Genomic DNA, 23,216 nt, shown 5'->3' with positions numbered 1-23,216 from the left:
GGGAGGGTTAGGGTTTCAACATCCAGGGAGGGTTAGGGTTTCAACATACACATTTTGGGGGATGCAATTCCGTCCGTATCAGGGTTGATACTAAGCGAGCAATCAGGCTCAGAGAGCTTACTCTTAAAAAAATACTGTCTTTTTTTTTTTTTTTTAAGATTTTATTTATTTATTTGACAGAGAGAGAGACAGTGAGAGAGGGAACACAAGCAGGGGAGTGGGAGAGGGAGAAGCAGGCTTCCAGCGGAGCAGGGAGCCCGATGCGGGGCTCGATCCCAGGACCCTGGGATCATGACCTGAGCTGAAGGCAGACTCTTAACGACAGACACCCAGGCGCCCCAATACTGTCGTCATGAAGGTGGGGGTTGTATGAATCAAGTTTTAGAAGGACGTGGATGCAAAGAATCCCAAAGTAATGGTAGCTTGCACAAGAGAGAAGTCTTTCTCTCCCAGGTAACTTATCTAACCTGGCGTGGTGGCTCTGTCCCCGTTGCTGTCCCTGCCCCAGCTCCCTCTGACCTGGCTCTGTGCGCCCCTGTCCATGTGATCCGAGATGGCTCTCACCACCCCATCTTCAGCCTCTGGGAAGGGGGAAATGCTCTCCCTTTAAGGGTGTGACTTGAGGACTGTGCGCAGGTATCACTTCTGCTCACATCCCATTGGCCGGGAATTAGTCACATGGCTATCTCAAGCTGCAGGGCAAACTGGGAAATGTAGTTTTTCTGCTCAGCAGCCATGCTCTTGGTTCAAAACCCTATGACTGAGGAAAAGGAAAGAACAGATACTGGGGTTTGACGAGGGGTTGCTGGAAAAGAGGAGAGGAAGGCAGACACTCTGCACCAGAGTGGCCAGTGCTGGGGCCGACCCTGCCCATGCCTTGACCTGGTTGACCTTCTCCGAAGCAGGAGATCAGGGTGTCCCTAGAGGTCTGGGGATGGAGAAATCCTTACAGGGAGTATTCGAGTAATGAGTCAGCAGGAGATGCAACTTCCCTTCCTGCGAATTCGTCCTCATCCTCTACGTTAATTTCCCGTGGCAGCTGTAACAAGTTCCCACAAGTGTGTAGTGGCTTAAAATAACAGGAATTTATTCGATTCCAGTTGGGGAAGTCCGAAGTCCGAAATGGGTCTCATGGGGCCAAAATCAAGGTGTCGGCGGGGCTGGGTTGCCTTCTGGAGGTTCTGGGGGAGGATCTGGATTCTTGTCCTTTCCAGCTTCTGGGCTCTGCTCGTGGCCTCTTTCTGTCTTCCACGCCAGCAAAGGCCCGTGAAGTCTTTCTCCCATCACGTCACTCTGACTCCGTGTGGCCTTGGCTTTGGGGCCCTTCCTCCATCTTTAAGAGTGCGGTATCACTCCAATCTCTGTCTCCTTTCTTACAGCTCCTTCTCTCCCCCTGGGTCCCTTTCACAAAGACCCTTGTGATTATATTTCAGGCCCAGAGGGGTCGTCCGGGGTAATCTCCCCATCTGAGGATCCTTCACCCAATCACACCTGCTCAGTCCCTTCTGCCGCGTAAGGTAACATTCACAGGGCGTTAGCACATACACGACTTTATTCAACCTGCCACATGGTCTTTTTTTAAAGATTTTATTAATTTATTTGTCAGAGAGAGAGAGAGAGAGAAAGAGCACAAGCAGGGTGGGGGCAGGCAGAGGGAGAAGCAAACTCCCTGATGAGCAGGGAGCCAGATGTGGGGCTCGATCATGACCTGAGCCAAAGGCAGACACTTAACCGACTGAGCCACCCAGGCATCCCTGGCCACACAGTCTTTATTTTCAGCTCCCAGAGCAAAAGTGACAGTCTGCTGTGCCTTATGTGGGGGGACTCTGTGCCCTGAACTATCTGCTGCTCCCCATCTCCCTGACCTCACCTCCCACCCTTTCCCCCTTCCTTCCTCCACTCCCACTACCCTGGCCTCTTGCTGCTCCTCAAACTCCCCAGGCATACTCCTGCCTCAGGGCCTTTGCACTTGCTGCTTCCTCTGCCTGGAATGCTCTCCCTCCAGATCCTTATGTGGCTTCCGTACGTTGGTTACTTTGTTGCTGACTGTCTCCTCTGCCACAGCATTCCTCTAGGAGAACAGTTTTTGTCTCTTTTGTTCCCTGTCAAAGCTGCAGGATCCAGAACTGTGCATAACACATGGTTTATTTATTGCTGAATGAGTGAATAAATTAAGGGCGACAGACTGGGCCCACATTTGGGATGGGGGTGCTGGGAGGGGGTAGGAAAGGGAGCTGTTGCCCTGAGGGCCTTGGTATGATTCAGGGTTGGGGGCAACAGGCAGAAATTGGCCACAGGTTCTGAGAGACTGACTCTCAAGCAGGGAAGGGGTTTCACAGCTGTGGTCACTGGTCAGGACTGTCATTGGGGGCCACGGGCCTGGGAGGCCAGACCTCCCTGCGCCTTATCCTTTGGGGCCTGTGTGGTGGGGGGCTGCCTTGTCCCCAGGGGAAGGGGTTCCAAGGACAAGCAGGGAGCAGGGGTGGGGCATTGTGGGCCGACAGGTAGAAGCCCAGCGAGTAGGAGCCTGTGAGGTCTGGCTTGAGGCAGGCCTGAGACCACTCTCCTCACCCCCAAATATCCAGTGTGTGTGTGTGTGTGGGGGGGGTACTTTGGGTTAGGAGAAGGCAAGAGCCTGCCTTTCCCAGGCACGAGGCCCAGGCCAGCTTGCTGGACGGACCAGAGTTGAGGGCGGGTTATATACTCAGAGGGTCAGAGAGGCGCTGGGCCCATCATGATCTCTTGCCTGTGCCTGATGCTGTGCTGTATCTTCATTTGAGTCCACCTTGTCAGCCTCTGGCCGCGGTGGCCTGGTCCTGTGGGGTCTCTGGTGTGGCTTCTCTGTGGGCACCAGGCCCCCAGGGGAGGGTCTGAGGCTTTCGCTCTTCCGGGGGCCTCTTCAGGGGATTGGCATGAGTTGGCAGTAAGGGGCAGGGTCAGGGTTCAGCAGGTCCTGGGGGGGAGGGGAAGAGAGGGATTGTGGGTGGGGGTCGGGGGAGCCAGGCAGAGGCTGAGGGACGGGGGAGGGGGGGGCAGAGAACACACCCAGAGAGAATGGTGGAAGGAGAGAGGCGTGCAGAGGCAGGAAGCACCAGGTACTGGGAGGGCCAGAGAAAGGGGTGGACACAGGGCGACGGGGATGGAGAGCCAGGAGGGACACGAGCACGGAGAAGGAGAGAGAGTGAGGGAGACATCAAGAAACAAAGATGGGTGAAGAGATAGAGAGAGAGAGAGGGAAAGATAAAAGGACATGGGGAGCCAGAGAATGACAGCAAGAGCAGGAGATGCCCTGAGAGGTGTACAGAAATGCAGAGAAACACAGACAGACGCATGGACACAGAGATCCAGGGGCAGACAGGAGGGGATGGAGACGGGCTGGGACCTGCAGCCTTGGAATCCTTCTAAGAAGGAGGAAGGTACAACCCCAGAAGGGGAGAGACTGTGCTGTGCTTCCGGGGGAGCTACAGCTCAGAGAGCAGGTGGGCGGTTGGTGAGGATGCCCCCCCCACCCCATCGAGACCCCCTTCCTCATCCCGGCTCCACACCTAGTAGGGGTGGTTCTCCGGCTCTGGCTGCTGCTGGGGCAGGGGCTGCGAGGGAAGAGCACGGGTGAGCCAGGCGCCCAGCATCCCGACACCCTCCTACCTTGGACCTTTGCTGTGAGGACAGACCTGGCTTCCCAGTCCCAAGTCCCCATCGCCCCAGAGACTAATGCTCCTTATGTTGTGTCCTTCCAGTCCCTTTTCCCGGTGGTTTTAAAGTAGGGAGCATCCCAGGGTGAGCCACGTTCCTGCAGTGTGGGGACAAGGTGCCAGCGCCACAGCGAACTCCTGGGGGAAGCAGCAGGTGGGGCTTTGGGGAAGGGGGTGGGACTCACCATGGAGGTGTTCATGGACCTCATGTCACCGGGGGGAGACACCAGGAGGGTCGGAGATGGCATCACTTCATAGATGTTCTGGTCACCTGAAGCAGAGGACAAGGGCGGAACTGGCTGATGCGCGGCCCACAGGCCCATGCTAGCTGCTGTCAATGGTCATTTATTCAGCTAACATTTGTGCAAATCCCTCTCCTTGCCCAGCCCTGTGCTGGGGACACAGCCAAGACTGAGGCAGTGCTGGCCCTGACCTCCCAGGGCTCAGAGTCCAGTGGGGGAGACAGATCTGTCCCCAGATAGGGATGACCCAGAGTGGGTAGGGCCAAGTGGGGGAGCCCAGAAGGCTCCTGGAGGGGAGTCAGGGATGGCTTCCTGGAGGAGGGGACATCTGAGACTGGAAAGAGAAGCGAGAACTATGCAAATGCAGGAGGGAGTGGCTGGCAGGAGATAGCCTGCCATGTTTGAGGAGCTGTGATATATTTGGTCTGTCTGGATTATATATAGTTTATTTTATATTGTTTTGTTTTTGAGGATGGGATTGTTACATGTGGGAAATGAAGCCAGGAAAGACAGTGGGGACCAGTTTATGGGAGTCTAGAGAGCCATGTTAAAGAGGCTGACTTTGTCCTAAGGACCCTGGGGAGCTATGGAGGGCCTCTGAGCAGAGGAGTGACAGGGTGAGAGTTCTAGAAGCACTCTGTCTGGGGATGGGGTGGAGGCCAGCCTGGAGGCGGGGAGCCCAGCAAAGAGTTGGGTGTGGGGACCCGGGAGTGGAACCATCGAGACTGGATGTGCCAGGCACTGAGAAGAGGAGGAAAAGCAGGTTTGGCGTGAGTGCTGATGTCCTCAGAGTCTGTGGGCTGAGTCTGGGGAGCCCCAGAGAGGTCTGGGTGGGGTAAGTGATTGGGAGACCCCTAGTGAGGGAGGGCAAGGGTGTGTGTGGCTGGTGGGGAGAAGAGGAAGAAGCCTGGAGGAGGGGCTTTAGCCACAGGGACCTCTGGCTTACCGGCATTGTGATTGGGGTGCACCTCTGGCTTCTCTGTGGGTGTCAACCTGGGGACATATGGAGAGAACCAATATTAGGGTAGTAAGCCCTCAGGTGGGTGGAGAGAGACTCAGAGAAACTGGAAAGCCCATCAGTCCATCAGAGAGAGAGATGGTCCCTGCTTCAGAGTGAGCTAGGACAAGACCTGCCCCATCCCCGCCTCTTCTCCCATAATCTCCAGCCACAGAGCCCTTCCTCAGTTTCCCCAGCTGCCACCGTATGCCAGTGAGTAATGTTTCCCTAATGTCACTATTTAGGCAGACCATCTAGATGATTCTGCTCCATCCACCTGTTTCACGATTTCCTTAATATTTCTCTTTGAATCAGCTCTTTTGAATACCTTTATTTATTTATTTATTTATTATTTTTATATATTTTTTAAAGATTTGCATTTATTTATTTGAGAGAGAGAGAATGAGAGAGAGCATGAGGGGGGGAGGGCCAGAGGGAGAAGCAGACTCCCCGCTGAGCAGGGAGCCCAATGTGGGACTCGATCACGGGACTCCGGGATCATGACCTGAGCTGAAGGCAGTCGCTTAACCAACTGAGCCACCCAGGTGCCCCTTGAATACCTTTATTTAAAAAGTACACTCGACATCACTGCAGCAAATTCATTATTTCACTAAACACATATTTACGGAACATGGACCATGGGCTGGATCCTATTGAAGGCACTGGGGACACAGCTGGGAACAAGACAGACAAAGAGCCCTGACCTCCTGGAGTGGGCACTCTAAGGGGGAGAGAGAGAGAGAGAGAGAGAGAGAGAGAGATCCAGTAAATGACTGACAGTAGAATGTCAGGGAGTGAAAAATGCTATAGGAAAATGAAGATGGAAAGAGGCAGAGGGTGGAGGGGGTGTGTGTGCAATTTCAAGTAGGATGGTGTGGGGGTGCCTCACGGAGAAGGCGACATTTAAGCAAAGGCCTGATGCAGGCAAGGAGACCAGCTTTGCAGAAATCATGGGAAGAGAGCTCTAACAGCATGTGCAAAGGCCCTGGGGCAGGAACAGGAACAGCAAAGAGAGGAGTATGGCTGGGACAGAGAGTGTGAGGGGGAGAGGGGCTAGAGGTGAGGTCAGAGGGAGGCAGCAGGTCAAGCTAGGTCTTGTGTCCATGGTGAGGACTTTGGCCTCGACTCCGAGGGACCTAAGCTGACTGATTTTCACAGGATCTTTCTGGCTGCTGAATGGGGAACAGACCGTGGGGGTGGGAGTGGAAGCAGGACACAGTCAGATGCTGCCATATTGTAATGAAACCGGACGTAAGTAGAAAGTGATGGGGAAAATGAAGAAAGGCCAAACAGTGGGTTAAATCTGTGGCTCGATAGGGTTGTTAGTTTTCTCTTGGGAAAAGCTAGCAAGTGTTAGAAGGGCAGTAAAAGCTGACTAGAACCAGAATGAGATATTCTCTTGCCATAGTCAGAATGCTACAAAGAGAATAGGAAAAGGAATTTCTCTTTGGAAATATTTCAGACGTATAGAAAAGTTGCAAAAACGGCATAAAGAACATCTGTGTAATTTTTACTCACATCAAACAATTGTTTTTATTCCATTTGCTTCAGTGTCTGCTCTCTCTCTCCTTCTGTTTCTCCCATGCATATTTTGTTTTCCTGAACCATCTGAGGGTAAGGTGCATGCATCACGGCCCTTCATTTGTAAACATTTCCACGTATTGAAATATTTTCATTTTGCGTTTTTTTTAAATTTTTATTTATTTTTTAATACTATGGCCCAGAATGCCACATCAAGTTGCCTCTGGCCCTGCCAGCACTTTGAGGATCTGTGAGATTCTCTGAGAATCACTGGCAGTAGCAGAAGGAAAGCCGGCCAGCAGGTCCGGACGAGTGGAGTCCAGTTTTGGTTCTGGAGCTTACAAGTCACTCAGGTGTGGGTTCCCATCTCAGGGACCTGCTACCACTCACAGGCCAGTTCTAAGCCATTTGGCAAATGATTTCATGTCTCTAAGCCTTAGTTGTCTCTAGAGACCACGGCAAACTACCCACCGAGGGTCAAATCCGCCCCATCGTTTTTGGGGACAGGCATGAAAAAGATGTGACCCCTGATTGACCCGTGAACCAGACACGGGCACTCGGAGGCTTCTCACCACCTCCCCTGTCCCTGGAGTGTGGGTTCCTGCCTTTTCCGCTCCCAGAGGCTGTTCCAAGGACGTGGCCTTGAGATGGTGTATGATGCTGACTGAGGACAGCTGCATGGTGTGCCTGGCTGAGCCCAGTTGGGGCTTCTTTATAAACTTGTAAGATTTGGAGGGTCAGGCGCCTGGGTGGCTCAGTCGTTAAGCGTCTGCCTTCGGCTCAGGTCATGATCCCAGGGTCCTGGGATCGAGCCCTGCATCGGGCTCCCTGCTCGGCGGGAAGCCTGCTTCTCCCTCCCCCACTCCCCCTGCTTATGTTCCCTCTCTCGCTGTGTCGCTCTCTGTCAAATAAATAAATAAAAAATAAAATCTTTAAAAAAAAAAAGAAGGATTTGGAGGGTCGGTGTGGGGATCCATTCATCTTGCTACCCCCGGAGACAAGCCTCGTATGTAAGTTCCCTCTGCTTATTTTTTTTTAATTTTTTTTTTAAAGATTTTATTTATTTATTTGAGAGAGAGAGAATGAGAGAGAGCACATGAGAGGGGGGAGGGTCGGAGGGAGAAGAAGACTCCCTGCAGAGCAGGGAGCCCGATGCGGGACTTGATCCCGGGACTCCAGGATCATGACCTGAGCCGAAGGCAGTCGCTTAACCAACTGAGCCACCCAGGCACCCCCCTTTGCTTACTGAAACTGCCATATGCCAACCTGGAGAGGCCTGCCTCTCCAGCCCTCTGTGTTTGGGGGCTGGTTTCAGACTACACCTGGGAAGCCCCCAGGAGGGTTACGGACCAGCATTGCCTCTTTTCATACCACCTGCAAGCTAAGAAGGAGGGCTAACAGGGATGGCTCAGGTTATTCCAATACCCTTGTTACAGCCGTGGCAGACATGATTAATCAATCACAGCATCCGTTCCCACCGCACTCAGACACCACCGCCAACTCCCTTTCCACCAAGCTCTCTAGGGCACATAGTAGGAAGTGAAAGCTGTTTGCCACCCCTAAATGGGAGTGTGTTGGGAGAAAGAGATCAAGAGACCACAGCACCTAAGGGAGAGAATAGGAAGAGGAATTTCTCTTTGGAAATATTTCAAACTTATAGAAAAGTTGCAAAAATGAAGGAGGCGGCGGAGGAGAAAAGGGTGCTGCCTTCATTTCCCCGGGGTTAGAGAGAGCAGAAAAACTACACATTTGCAAGCAGCTCAGAACCAAAGTCAGGAGACAAAGTTCTGAAGAGGCTGATCTCATAAGGAAGGAATTTTCCATGAATAGACTGTTTCCTGGGAAAAATAGGCCCCTGCCTCTCTCCCCCATACAGAAGTAGGCACCATCTGATGCCTTTGCCTGCCCACCATCCACTCTGCTTCTTTGGCAATAGTGTCTGTTTCCCCACCCCGCTTTGGGTCCGGGGGGGTGGGGGTGGGCGGGGAACCCTCCCCACCCTGAATCCATTTAGTCATGTGGAGCTGGGTTGTTCTCTGACTCCAGAGCTGTGCAAATAGCCCAGGTTTGGCCAATCAGGATATTCCAGCACCTGGCCACAGTGGTTGGTCTACGTAAGGACATGTGATTTGAGTTAAGCCAGTGAGAAGCAGCCCTGGGGTTTTTGTTGGAGGTGTCAGGAGCCAGGTATGGTCTTCCCTCTGTGGCTGCTGAGCTGGTGGGATATAAGCCTGGAGCCCCTAGGAGCTATCTTATCACACACAAGGGGAGGTTCTGACTGAGAATGAAGCCACCACAGAGACAAGCAGAGTTGAGAGGTGTATGGAGGAGTCTCTTGACAAAAATCAAGTCCCTGGATCCAGCCATACCTGAAGCTCATGCAGGACCAAACAATTTTCTAATTTTTTGTAAGCCCGTTCAAAGGTAGGGTTTCTGTCCCTTGCAGTGCAGAATTCTGTCTAATACAGGATAGAAAGATCATTTTCACCTCAAGAGTTCCAAGATTTGATGAGATTATGTATGAGTCAGATGACATGAATCATGGAAGAATCAGTCAGTGGGACCCAAGGGGTGGGGAAGAAGAGGAAGAAGAGAGGAGAGAGAGGCCTGGGGCCCCTGTACCTGTGGCTCTGGCCCCTCCAGTCTCTTGTTAACAGGAGAGGGGCAATGCACCCGATGAAGAGGGACCCAGCAACAAGGAACCCAATTATGATGGCAGCCATGATCCCAGCACTCAGGGGCAGGTGTGTAATGGGCAGCTCCTTAAGCTTTTCTGAGGGGTATGAGAGAGAAAGAGAGGTCTGTGAGATGTCCTGGAAGGATCTCCCCAATCCCCTCACCCCTGCATCAGTGACTGTCCATAGAGCACTGATATGCAGTTTCCTTTCCCCAACCCAGAGCTTTCTCCTGCTTTTCAGAGCTGAGCATCCAACTATCCAGTTGATTCTGCTGCACATAAAACTCAACGTCACTGGCTGGAACTCCTCGGCTCACCCCACCTCAAAAATCTCTGCTTTCCTAAGATTTCCTACCATCTTCAGCACATCTAAAACCTACCTCCTGACCCACTCCCCCACCACACTCCACCTGCCTGCTTTTTCTCACCTCAGTTGATTGACACCTCCATCCTTTTAGGGAAAGAATTCGGTTCTGGGCCCTGTTTTGTGTGGGATATAGGGTCTTGATGCATGGGGTTCTGAAACACTACCTGCCAGGTTTGGGATGAAGCCTACCTGACTTCTTACCCCCACCATGAGGACCTTGAGCCTTTAATATCAAGCTGAACACCTGTTATATCCCAGCCCTTCTTGGCAGCTAAGCTCATAGACTCTGAGGTCAGAATGCTGGGGGTTCAAGTCCTTGAGCAGATCACTCAACCTCTCTGTGCCTCTTCCCATTTGTGAAATGGGGACAATAAGAGTATCTACCTTGTAGGGTTGTTGTGAAGATTGAATGAGTTTATACACACACACACACACACACACAGAGTTCTTTCAATTATCCAACAAAGTAGGATCTGTGCCATTTAAGGTGAGTAAACTGAGGCACAGAGAGGTGAGCTAACCTGCCCAAGGGCTCACAGAAGGTGCAGTGCTGGGATTACACTTGGGCCATCTGAGCTCCTAATGATTGCTCTGTGTGGATTCCAAAAGAGGGGCCTGTGTCCCAGGAGCCCTTGAAGGATGGGAAGGAACTATATCAGGCTCTGCATGACTGGAGTGAAGACCATTATTTCCAAATGGACTGGAGTGTCACCATATATACGTATGTATATACGTATATATATATATATGTGTGTGTGTGTGTGTAATTAAATCGATCAATATTTGCTTATTTCATTCATTTCCCTAAAAGTTTGTCCGTTCAAAGTGTCTAAAACCCATTTTATTTTATTTATTTTTAAAGATTTTATTTATTTATTTGATGGAGAGACAGCGAGAGGGGGAACACAAGCAGGGGGAGTGGGAGAGGGAGAAGCAGGCTTCCTGTCTGAGGCCCCAGACATCATGAAGCCATCTCTTTTGTGCCCTGTCTGAATTCCTGATCCCAGAAATCATGAACATAATAAAATGGTTGCTGTTCTATACCACTGAGTTTGCTCTGCACCAAGAAGTAACTAGAACAGAGCCCCGCATTCTGTTTCTTCTTTCAGGACTGAAGGTTTTCTTTTTGGCTTTTCGCTTTACTGGGCACTGGGATCATCTATCAGTTCTACCAACAAAGAATCATCTGGGTCTTCTTCTGTGGGTCAGATTTATCCACGTGTATTTTTGAGTAGATACAAACACATCTGAAAAAGTGCTTTGAGAGACCATTATAAAAGTGGACAATGGTCAGACTGTATATAAAAATAGAATTCCAATCCACAACCTGCAGCGAATACCAACGTGCCTAGAAGACCAGCCGTCTTACAAACAGCCCACGACACCAACCTGCTTTGAGTCAGACTTGCAGGAAGCCAGATTGCTATCTCCAGTGACAATCCAGGAAGACAGTGACTTCTGTAAGGATTGACACTAAATGGCCAGGACTTGATTAATAACCAACAGCTTCCCTAATTCTTGTCCCTGCATCTAACTTAGGACCAGCTCCTAAGAAAGCCAAATATGCACTGTAACCAGTTGCCTCCAGCTTCCCCGTGCCAACAACCTCCAATCAGGGCACAGCTGAAGCCTTCTCTTTTTTCCACTATGAAGCTTTCCCATCCATCTGCCTGTCTTTGAATCTCTGCCCAGATGCAAGTGACAGGGGCTGACTCCCTTACTCCAGCAAGCTCTGAGTAAATGGACTTTGCTTTTCTCATTGGAGGGACTTGGTTGATTTCCACAGCTTCACATGGATTTGTCAGCCAGTCCTCACAACGATCCACGGTGGGAGGTGTGATTGCCCCCATCTTACAGATATTTTAGGGGAACACAGGCTCTGAAAGGTTTGGCCATTTGACTAAAGGTCATATAAACCCATGACACCAGCCAGTTAGTGGTTGTTAATGATGAGGCAGAATAAAGTCCTAAAAGTGTGGGCTCTGGAGCCTGCAGTCCAGACTTCAAGTCCTGCACCTGCTGCCCCTTAGCTCAGTGACCTGGGCCAGTTACTTAAACTCCCTGTGCTTCAGTTTCTCCAACTGTGTAAGAGGGATCATCTTGCCATGGCAGGGAGGACACAAAGGAGAAATGTGTGTGAAGCACTCTGCACATGTTCAGTAAAGGGGTGCCGGGCTTGTAATTAACTGCCTTGGGTGTCAGAGGGCCCAGAAGGCTTTGGGGAGCCCGCACAGGGTTGCCTGAAGGCCCCCAAGTCCCCACCACTGGATTTACAGGAGAACAGACACCAGCTGTCAATGACCGTGATCCCGCTCTGGCTTCCAAGCCTGGTTTTGGCTGCTTACTGGCTGTGGGACCTCTCTGAGCCTCTGTTTCCTCATCGGTACACAGGGGACCTATGTGTCCTGGGCCTTTCTTGTGTTTTCAGTCTGCCCTGAGCTGTGAATCCTCCCCTTTGGGAGTTCTGCCAGAGACTGGCTTTCTTAGCTTCTTTTTCCATGGGACAGTGTCATGTGACCCAGGTCCCTGGGCAGGGACATGCCCACCAGCAGATAAACTTCACGAGGGCAGAGATCTCTGTTTGTACCTTTCGTACCCTCAGTGCCTGGCACACAGGAGGTGCTCAATAGATGTTTGTTGAATGAATGCAGCTTCCCAGTGCCCAGGCAGGGGTTCTGGACCCAGGGCTGACCCTTGGGCAATGCTGGCCCAGGCAGGAGAATTCTGCAAGTAGTTTACATCTTGTTTCCGGTTCCCAGCCTCCTTGGGGTCCTGCGAGCCTGCAATACCCTTCATTAAGCCCTTTTCTGTACATGCCTGCTAGGCTTGGCTCCCATTGCAGCCACTAAAGACATACCGAATCCCCTCACAATTGAGACAGGTGAAGTGTGGGAATTACCCGGGACACAGGAAGAGCTCCCAGCCAAGTCCATCCCCCCCCCCGCCCCGCCTTGCCTCCCCACCGCCAGGGGCTGGATTTGGGGCCAAAGCTGTCCTCAAATAGAAATGCCCTGGCTGCTGAGGTGACCCAACCTGACATGAGGACGTGCCCAACCCTATGGCTCATCCCCTCCGCCTTTTCCTTTGCTCTTCCTTTTGCTGAATCATTTTGCTTCCCTGCTCCCTGTGTTCAGCCCTCGGGAAGCCAGGGCATTTCCCATGAGGGGGTGGATTCCACTGGGGCTGGGAAAAAGCCAGGTGGCAGAGGGCCAGGGACATGGACTTGGACCCAGCGGGGGCCTCGGTTCCTGCCTTCCCCGGCTGCGTGGTGGTGGGCCCTCTGGGTCTCTGTTTGTTTGCCCCTCTATAAAATGGGGATCATCCCAGGGCCTGACGGGGGTCTTGTGGGAATGCAATGAAGTGAGGTCAGCAAAGGGCTTCGCTTGGAGGTGCCTGGCATACAGTAAGTGCTCAGAGCTGGGAGAAGGAGTTACAAGTATTTACGGAGTAACTAATATATGCTAAGCACTGCTCTGCACTGGGGGTTCAGTGGTGAACAAACCATAATAGATATATATGTTATGATTATTATGAGGAGAGCAGGTGTTGAGTCCTTGCTCATCTTCCCCGCCCTGATCCCCGGCATCTGGCTCCCCATCTTGTTTGACCTACTTAATCCCACCCCCTTGGACAAAGGGTGGACCCTTCACTCAAGGCGAAGGAAACCACAGGCCAGGTTGGACTAACCAGATTATTATTATTATTATTATTATTATTATTATTATTTTTAAAGATTTTATTTATTCATTTACTTGAGAGAGAGCACGGGAGAGAGAGCATGAGCGCGGGGTGGGGGGGAAGGGAGCAGAGAGAGAGGGACAAGTAGACTCCCCGCCGAGCCTGGAGCCCTATGCAGGGGACTCAATCCCACAACCCCGAGATCAAGACCTGAGCTGAAACCAAGAGTAGAACGCTCAACTGACTGAGCCACTTTGGCGCCCTAGACCAACCAAATTCTATCTTGATCTGTCTGTCTGTCTCTCCAGCTGTCTTTCTTTCTGTCTCTGCATTTTGGAAGAGGAGATTCAGAATATGCAAAGAAGCCTGGGCTGACACCCAGTTCAGGCCTGGCAGGAATCCCTGGTCATGAAGAGGAGAATGGAGCCCCTGAGCCGAGATGAGGCCAGAGGTGGCGCCCTCTGGAGGAGCAGGGGACACTTGCCTTTCTGGCAACTTCTATTTCCCATCAGCTCTGAAGGGCTCCCCACCCATTCATTTATGCAACAGCGTGTCTGTCCCTGTTCTAGGCTTGGAGGAGACAGCTGTGAACCCAGGGCTCTTGGAACCAACATCCCAGGAGGCTACCCTGGGGTCCTACAAGGCTCCCTACACTGTGAGTCAGTTGCAGAGAGCTTCTGTCCTTACAACCTGAGCCTTGGCTTGAATACATCCCGCTGCTCTGGCCTCCGAGGATGCCCCTCCTGTTCTTTTGCCTCAGTCATGCTGGCCTCCTGCCAGCTCAGTTCATGAGCCCTACAGTTTCCTGCCACAGGCCCTTTGCACAGACAAAGCCCTCTGTCCAAACACCTCCCAAAGCTCCTTTCCCTTCTACTTAGGACTGCTAGTCATAATTGAAGCTTTGTTGAAGGATCACCTTCCTAGGGCAACCTCCCTTATACCCCCCGATTTACACTCTCATCATCCCCGTATGTGCCTTTCCTTCACGGTCCCTGCACTGTGCATAATGATCTATTTTGTGTGTGTGATTATTAGTTAATATCAGTCTCCCCCACTGGGCTGTGAGCCCTGGAAGGGCAGGGCCAGGGCAGCCTCAGTCTGCACTGCATCCCCAGCACAGCCCAGTACAGTCTGGACGCAGAGGCGGCCTTGAGGAAGAGGCACTGGGGGAAGCTTTGCTGAAGGAACAAGTGAATGAGCAGCTCAGCATCTGCAGAGGCAGCTATGTGTCTCATTCAGGCAGTCCTGCATTCGAATCTCAACCCTGTCGCTGATTCGATGGCTGGATGCCTAATATTCGGGGCATGCCTTAAACCACCGAGCCTCAGCTTCTTTCTGGATAGAATGGAGAGTCAGCCCACACTTAACCATGGCTGGGTTAAACTGGAGGAATCAGATCACTCCTCTGTTTAAAACCCTCTAGTGGCTTCTTTCAATCTCCCCACGGCCAACAAGCCTGGCCCCTGTGTGCCTCTCAGATCTCAACTCCTAACACCCAACTTGCTCACTGCTTTATAGCCATGGCATCCTTCTGTCTATATGCTTTGAACACACTAAGCTAGCCTTACCTCAGGGCCTTTGCACTTGCGGTTCCCTCTGCTAGGAACTCTGTCCCTCAGAAATCTTCAGGGCTCCCTTCCTTTCCTCTGTTCAAATGTCACTCCTTCTTGATGACCTCCCATCCCATATCACATCATCCTGTTTAATTTTTTTTTTTAAACTGGGGAAATTATAACCTCTCTGTGCCTCAGTTTCCTCATCTGTAAAATGAGTCCAATAATATTACCCACTTCACAGGGCAGCAGTGAGGAGTAAATGAGTTATACATATAGTAGGCATGTAATAAACACTAAATAATGTTAGCGATAACTATTATTGTTAATGTCTCCAAAATATGATCTTAATTTATTATTTACATGCTCGTTATTGGCATCCCACATATGAATGAAGGCAAGGAGACTTTTTTTCCTTCTTTCTCTGCTTTGAGAGGAAGTAGTTAAGCTCCCAGACTCTGGTATTGTGACTTCGTGGGATCAAATCCCAGCCATACCACGCTCTGTGCCTCAGTTTCCCCAACTGTAAAATGAAGACAATAATGGGGCTGCCTCATGGAGTTTTTGGTTTTGAAAGTTTTCATTCAGGGCCACCTGGGTGGCTCGGTCAGTTAAGCGTCTGCCTCTTGATTTCAGCTCAGGTCATGAGATCGAGCCCAAGTCAGTCTCCACGACCTGCTTGAGATTTTCTCTATCCCTCTGGCCCCCCAACCAACTCTCTCTCTTCAAAAGAAAAGAGAAAGTTTTCATTTATTTCTTTATTCAACAAACATTAACTGAGAACCTACTGCGTGTCCCCCCCCCCCCCCCGCACCATGGTAGATGCTGGATGATAAAAGGACAAGTATGTTTTCACTCTCTCACCTTGAAGAATTACTCTCCTAGTGAGACATGTTTGGAATGTGATGCATCAGAGCACATTATGAAAATCACAGAGGTAATGGGATGATCAGAGTCCTCTGGGGACATGGATGGTTAATGACCAAGTCTGCCCGGGAGGGTTGAGAAGTGATTTTATTCCCCCAGCTCTATTGAGATGTAAATGGCATATCACATTTCATAGGGTTTTAAAATTTAATTTAATTTTAAAGATTTTATTTATCTGAGAGAGAGAGAGTCTGTGTGTGCACAAGTGGGGGGAGGGGCAGAGGGAGAAGCAGGCTCCCCACTGAGCAGGGAGCCTGACACAGGACTCGATCCCAGGACCCCAAGATCATGACCTGAGCTGGTCAGACACTTAACCGACTGAGCCACCCAGGTGCCCCTAATTTAATCTTAAAGTTTATTTATTTATTTATTTTTAAGTAAGCTCTGTACCCAGTGTGGGGTTCAAACTCAGGACCCAGAGACCAAGAGCTGCATGCTCTTCCGACTGAGCCAGCCAGGTGCCCCTCATACTTTTTGTTTGTTTGTTTGTTTTGTTTTTAAAGATACAAATGAGTTAATATAGGGCAGTGGTCCTGACCCATGGCAGGCATCGGGGTGCATGAGCCTACCCACTTTCTCCCTCAGCAGCATAACACTCACCGTCCACCTGGACCTCGGTCTTGGCCCTCATGGTCCAGTCAGGATTGATGGTGACAGCTACCTGGTAGGTGCCGCTGTCTGTGGGCTGGATGCGACACAGCAGCTTGGACCCACTGGGGAAGCCAACGATGTCACGTTGCCCCATGGCGCTGCCGTTCCTCTGGGGCCGCTGGAGGTCAGGGAAGTAGGTGAATAACATCGTGCCACCATTGGCCTCCTTCCCCAGGTACCAACTGAAGTCCTGAAAGTTGCCTGGGATGCCCTGGACGGACAGGTGGCCTCCTTCCCCAGGTACCAATTGAAGTCCTGAAAGTTGCCTGGGATGCCCTGGACGGACAGGTGGCCTCCTTCCCCAGGTACCAATTGAAGTCCTGAAAGTTGCCTGGGATGCCCTGGATGGACAGGAGAAGGTTCTGGTCCTTTTGAGGATGCTCTGGAATCTTCTGGATGTGGAGGGCAGCCCAGGAGCTTTGGGGGATCCAGAGGGCCAGGAATGAGGCTGTGGGGAGTTACAGGGGTGGCCTGAGGTCAGAAGCATTGGGCAGGGACAAAAGCATTTTCTTCCCTATATGTCCTCATCTGGGGACAAGGACTCTGACCACTGTTCATTGGAAACAGGGCTGGGATTGATGAGTGATGTCTGCACTGGGTTCAGGAGTGGGAACCCAGATAGGAAAGCCACACATTTCTCATCCCATTAGTCCAGCGGATCTTGGGGCAGCCGAGATGATGTGTGGTCTGCCTCTAAACAGTTGGACTCTCTGAATTTATTCATTCATCCATCTAACCAGGACTTACAGACTTACATATTATTTATGCTACAGTACCAATTATATATGATATATCTAAAATTCCCTAGATTTCTAGGCACTTGGGATATAACAGGGAAACAAATACAGATAAATTCCTGTCCTCATGATGGTCTGGCCTTGTACCAGGCAGCCCGACCCTGACCTCAGTAAATTCCCGGGAATAGTTTTCCTTGGGGTTTGAATTTGTAGTAATAGGTGTGAACATTGTAGCAGTTTGATGATTATGTATGATATTGCAAATAAGACAAAAGAATAAAACACCCCTCCTCCAAAGAAACCCCACAAACAAACAACATTCTTATCTTCCTGGTCCTGATAGTCCAGAAAATTCCATAGGTAAAATTGGGTATGGGGCTGTGATTCTACAGCTCAAACCAGCACCCCCCCATCTTACTCTAATAATTTCATCTTCCCTGGCAATCTTTCTCTTCTTCTGAGAGGAGACCTCAACCCCTGGGCTGAGTCCCACCTTCCCCCCTCAGCCCTGGGGTGCTCCCCCTTACCTGAGAGCAGGAGGCCCTTTGAGAAGTGGCACTGGGCCCTCTCGGGAATCTCCATCTTGGTGTCCCGTGGAGATGCCAAGGGGCCACTGTGGACACTGATGGGGCTGGAGGGCTGGGCCCTGGCTGTTGGAAGTAGGCCAGCTCAGTGGGGGTCTTGGGGGTGCCTTCTAGACATGGCCGAGGCCGGCCAAGCCCCAGCACCCCCTTTCCACAGGCTCCAGAGGCTTCACCTGTGCTCTCTGGGATGGGCGCAGACACCGGTTGAACCAGTTTTCCAGGGTGACTGGGGACCTTCCTGGGGCTTCCCTGGACTCCTCCCTTAATCCCCTCAACCTCTTCTTCCCACTCGTGTGACTGTCAGGAACATTATCAGTAATCACAATGGGAGGGAGTCGTGGCAGTCTCTGCTTGAGCAATCCCCCTGGGCCAGGCAGGTCCCTGCAGAGAGGCCCAACACAACTGCTTCATCCAACATCCAACCACACATAACTGCGTCCATTTCACAGATGAGGAAACAGAGGCTCGAGGAAGGAGGCAAGTCTACCAGTAGGTGGAGATGGGACTTGACCTTTGGCTGGCTCACTCTAAAGCTCTTAGCACAGTTTTTCAAAAGCATCCACCATTCATTCATTCCAACAACACTCCCTACCCTCAACTCTGTGCTGGGTGGTGCTGCAGACACAGTGGTGATTGAGATGGTTCTTGCTTTGTCCTCAGTCCACAGTGGGGCTCACAGTTCTGTGTCTGTATTGCAGGGAGCAGACCGATCCCCAGGGCAATGATCCACAGTGATCAGCAGTGGGACGGAGGAGCCCAGGGGGCCGGGAGAGCCCAAAGGGGTGCCTCACTCAGCCTGAGGGGCAGGGAAGCCTTCCTGGAGGAAGAGACATCTGAACAGAGACCTGGAGTGGGAGTAGCAATGAGACAGATGGTGGGGTGCAGGGGCGGGGCGTGAGGTTTGCCAAGCAACGTAAATAGCACATGCAAGGCTTGGAGGCTAAAAATCCTGGCTGAGGGGGCACTGAGTAGGAGGGGGTGAGGCTGGGGAAGAAGGAGGGATTAACTGGAATTTTGAGCTCTGCTGGGACAGGGTCTAGGTGATGGAGGGTTCAGGGTTGTGCTAATACTATAGACAGTCACCTAAGGTGACTGAAATAGACCCTTAAATTAATTAAAATTCAGCACCTTCAAAATTAGTTTCTCGAGGGGCGCCTGGGTGGCTCAGTTGGTTAAGCGACTGCCTTCGGCTCAGGTCACAAACCTGGAGTCCCGGGATCGAGTCCCGCATCGGGCTCCCTGCTCGGCAGGGAGTCTGCTTCTCCCTCTGACCCTCCACCCTCTCATGTGCTCTCTCTCTCTCTCTCATTCTGTCTCAAATAAATAAATAAAATCTTAAAAAAATAATAATAAAAAATAAAAAAATAAAAAATAAATAAATAAGGGGCGCCTGGGTGGCTCAGTTGGTTAAGCATCTGCCTTCGGCTCAGGTCATGATCCCAGGGTCCTGGGATCGAGTCCCGCATCGGGCTCCCTGCTCGGCAGGGAGTCTGCTTCTTCCTCTGACCCTCCGCCCTCTCATGTGCTCTCTCTCTCTTATTCTCTCTCTCAAATAAATAAAATCTTTAAAACCAACGAACAAACAAAATTAGTTTCTCGAGCTGGTCACTTTCAAGTTAATCAATTATCCCATGTGGCTATCACATTTGATAGTGCAGCTACAGAACATTTCCTTCAGCATCACGGAAATCTCTGTTGGACAGCGCTTGTCTACGGATCTGAAGGGGGCAGCACCAGGGGAGGTTTCCGGGTCTCTGGGAAGAACGCTAGGTTGGGGTGTCATAACTCAGTAGCAGTTTGCCTGTGTATGTCACCAGATTGCCGGAGGTGATGTCATTTACCAGGGTCCCCAGGTTGGAGTGAGAGAGAAGTCTTGACTTTGATCCACCTTGGGCTGGGGTGACGTGGCCCAGGCGGGCTGAACAATTGCAGAGTCCAGCCCAGCCGTGTGGCGAGCTGGGGAGCCTCACTCTCAGCCTGCCTCTGCTACCACTTGGCTGTGGGATCTTGGTAGCAAATGGGGACTTCACCTCTCCTCTGGAGAATGGGGACAAGCATCCCCACCTCACGGGGCTGCTGGGAGGGGTAAGGAGATGCTCATGCCCCAACAGCTGTCTCCTGGTGGTAGTGCTGACTTTGTCTTTGGACCTGAGCTACCTCCTGAATTCTCCCTGCCCCTCTGGGACCCTGCTCAAGGGAAGTGCATTTTCTCTGGAGGGGTTACTGATCCCCCACCTCCTGAAAAGTCCCTAATGTCTGTAAGGTTTTGTACGATGTTTACTGTCGTGTTCACAGGGATTTACCTTCAGTCCTTCTGGCTGCAGTTTGGAAATTTCCTCTATCTGCTTGAGAGAGAGAGAGATTTTTGCAAACCCAGCCATTGTTTCCAAGTGGAGCCGCCTAGGGGAGACAGTTCCAAGTTTGGGCTGCAACAAAATTGCCCAAACCAGCCTCATTCTGGTAGGAATTTGGTTTTGCAGCAGCAGTGGAGTTTAGGGGATCAGAGGGATTCTGATACATTATCACCCCTAACCCCCTGGAGCAAAGGCTCTGTAAGCAGTGCTAGGCAGCGTATAAAGCAAAGCCAGTTATTCTGAATTTTCCAGGTGCTGAAGCTTCTCTTCCAAAAGAAGAGAGTAAAATTCACCCACCTTCCAACTACCCAGAGAGAGTCACCGCTAATAAATACTAGAGGTCCAGACTTCGGTGCTCCGTTCGGCAGCCTTCCTCTGGGTTTTTCCCCAGCCCCAGAGGACAGGTCCTGATTGGTCCAAGCCTCCCTGGCAGTCTCCTCCTTTTGGCTAGGGATTGGTTGAGCAGTGGGCGATGCTGGCCAATGACAGCTGAGAGAAGGCTGCTGGGAAAGTTCACGCAGCACAAGGTGGTCTGTTTTTCCAGGTCTGGGTCTGGTTGCAATGGCTGGAATGCAGCAGCCATCTTGGTGCCAGCCTGAGGGTGATGCCAATATATGGCGGAAAACGGAACAAACAGCAGAGTAGCAGAGCTGAACTCCACACATGGTGCCTGGAATAGAAACAGACACTTTGGTTCCTTGTTTTGAATCCCAGCCTGGGGAGTGTCGGAGAGAGAGGGCGCTCTCTGCTCTTGGCGCCTGAAGCATCCTCACCATCACATTTTTATATATTGATGGAGATTCTCTCATTGGCTGGACTCGACCTAGGCTCCCATGCACTCTTCCTACGAAGCCTGAGTTTTGGACTTCTGTGTTCATGTCTGTTTTGCCCAGTTTTGGCAAGTATCCTCCTAAGTCAGTTTAATTGGACAGTTAACCCACCTTTCATAGCTGCTTGCTCTCCACGTCTGATCAGGTTCCTCATCCTCCACCCCCCACCCCCCACCCCCACTCTCCGGGTGATGTCTGATCACCCTGGCCTGCCTTCAGCAAGAATCTTGTCAGGTCAGGTTAGCCAGGATCCCCCTTATCCCTGATGTTACCTCTTAGTAAAGTCCCACCCGCTGCACCCCCATCCCCTGCTCCTTGGTTATAAAGTCCCACTTGCCCCTGCTGTGTTCAGAGCTGAGTCTAATCCCCTGCCAGTCCCCCACAAGATCCCATTGCTGTGATCCTATTGCAACAGCCCCTCCCCTTGAAGAAAGTCTGCCTTATTGTGCTTTAACGGGGGTCATTAAATAACTGTTTTCTTTAAAATTTAGGTTACAGGATGCCTGGGTGGCTCAGTTGGTTAAGCGGCTGCATTCAGCTCAGGTCATGATCCCAGGGTCCTGGGATCAAGTTCCCCATCATGCTCCTTGCTCAGCGGGGGCCTGCTTCTCCTTCTGTCTGTCACTCCCCTGCTTGTGCGCTCTCTTTAACAAATAAATAAATAAAATCTTTAAAAAAAGTTAAGATACTATTTTTTTTCTTTACAATTCACCCATCCTTCACTTCATGAATTTAATTGGTTCCTAAAAATTCTGCCCCTAAGAGCTGGGAAATGGAAACATTTTTTTTCTATAAAAATTTAAAGTTTTTTTTAAATTGTGATAAAATTAACACATAAAATTGATCACTTTAACCGTTATATTTTATATTATATATATTATATTATATTATTATTATATTTTTTAGTTTTAGAGAGAGGGGAAGAGCAGAGGGGCAGGGAGAGAATCTCAAGCAGACTCCCCACTGAGCATGGGGCCCCACATGGGGCTCGATCTCACGACCCTGAGATCATGATCTGAGCCAAAATCAAGAGTCAGATGCTTAACCGACTGAGCCACCTAGGCACCCCTCATTTTAACCATTTTATTTTTTTAAAGATTTTATTTATTTATTTGACAGAGACAGTGAGAGAGGGAACACAAGCAGGGGGAGTGGGAGAGGGAGAAGCAGGCTTCCCGTAGAGCACGGAGCCCAATACAGGGCTCGATCCCAGGACCCTGGGATCATGACCTGAGCTGAAGGCAGACGCTTAACGACTGAGCCACCCAGGCGCCCCGGGAACAGAGACTTCTACAGGGACAAGTTGTTAGTATCTATTGCAACAACAGGGGCACATGCTCTTTGACTAGCAATTTCACCTCCAGGGGTAGAGGGGCAGAAATACTACAAACACCTGTCCAATAAGGGGTTGGTTGAAAAAGTCCTGGATGTCCCCCTGTGGAGTACTTACTATGTGGCTTAAAATTTTTTTAAAAATATTTTATTTATTTGACAGTGAGAGAGAGAGCGAGAGCGAGCAAGTGTGCACCCATAAGCAGGGGGAATAGGAGAGGGAGAAGCAGGCTCCCTGTTTAGCAGGGAGCCCGATGTGGGACTCGATCCCAGGACCCTGGAATCATGACCTGAGCCGAAGGCAGCTGCCTAACCGACTGAGCCACCCAGGTGTCCAACTATGTGGCTTAAAAAAAAGATTTTATTTATTTGGGAGAGAGAGAGCACAAGTGGAGGGGGGAGGGGCAGAGGGAGAAGAAAACTCCTCAATGAGCAGGGGCCCTGATGCAGGACTCGATCCCAGGATCCTGGGATCATGACCTGAGCTGAAGGCAGACACTTAACCGACTGAGCCACCCAGGCGCCCCACTATGTGGCTTTTTGTAAAAAGACAGAAGACACTCTCTCAGAATTTCCAGAAACCCTAGTAATAAAAGTAAGGTGCAGAACGGTGTGTCAGATGTTACCTAGTATGGAAAAAAGAATATATATTTGTTCTCTGTGCAATAACCTCACCTGACAAGTAATGCCATGGTTATCCTGGTGGGCGTGGTAGATAAGATATGTTCACTTATATGGCGAAAGGACTTTGCAGGTGTGATTAAGTTCAGGACCTTGAGATGGGGAGCTTATTCTGGATGACCCGAGTGGGCCCGGTGTAATCACAGGGTTCTTTAAAGGGAAGAGGGAGGCAAGGACGTCAGAGGAGGAAGGAGGGAGGAGGGAGCAGGAGGAGGAAAGGCACGTGATGGGCTGTATGCTAAGGAATGCTGGCAGCACCTCTAGAAGCTGGAAAGGCAGGGAACGGATTCTCGCCCGGAGCCTCCAGAGGAACCAGCCCTGCTGACACCTTGATTTTAGCCCAGTAAGACTCTGGACTTTTTTTTTTTTTTTAAAGATTTTATTTATTTATTT

At 50.8% G+C, this 23,216-nt stretch overlaps 1 protein-coding gene and 1 non-coding gene across 2 annotated transcripts; one reads left to right on the top strand and one right to left on the bottom strand.

Moving 5' to 3' along the window:
* Positions 1 to 3,140: 3,140 nt before the first annotated feature.
* Positions 3,141 to 17,624, bottom strand: CEACAM19 (CEA cell adhesion molecule 19). Its single transcript, XM_034986555.1, has 8 exons — positions 17,570 to 17,624; positions 16,599 to 16,753; positions 16,255 to 16,468; positions 9,075 to 9,225; positions 5,569 to 5,652; positions 4,881 to 4,927; positions 3,854 to 3,963; positions 3,141 to 3,578 (listed from the first exon to the last, which is right to left on the bottom strand). Exons 1-8 carry the CDS (start codon positions 17,622 to 17,624, stop codon positions 3,546 to 3,548), a joined length of 849 nt encoding a protein of 282 aa, XP_034842446.1. The 3' UTR covers positions 3,141 to 3,545.
* LOC117998402 lies at positions 17,173 to 17,311 on the top strand. Its single transcript, XR_004675992.1, has one exon.
* Positions 17,625 to 23,216: the final 5,592 nt, after the last annotated feature.

This window comes from Mirounga leonina, unplaced genomic scaffold (genome assembly GCF_011800145.1).
Source record: "Mirounga leonina isolate KUSES-001 unplaced genomic scaffold, KU_Mleo_1.0 Mir_376, whole genome shotgun sequence".
In the NCBI taxonomy this organism is placed as follows: domain Eukaryota; kingdom Metazoa; phylum Chordata; class Mammalia; order Carnivora; family Phocidae; genus Mirounga; species Mirounga leonina.
The sequence above is the reverse complement of the archived record's forward strand: the minus strand, read 5'-3'. Positions and strand labels throughout refer to the sequence as shown.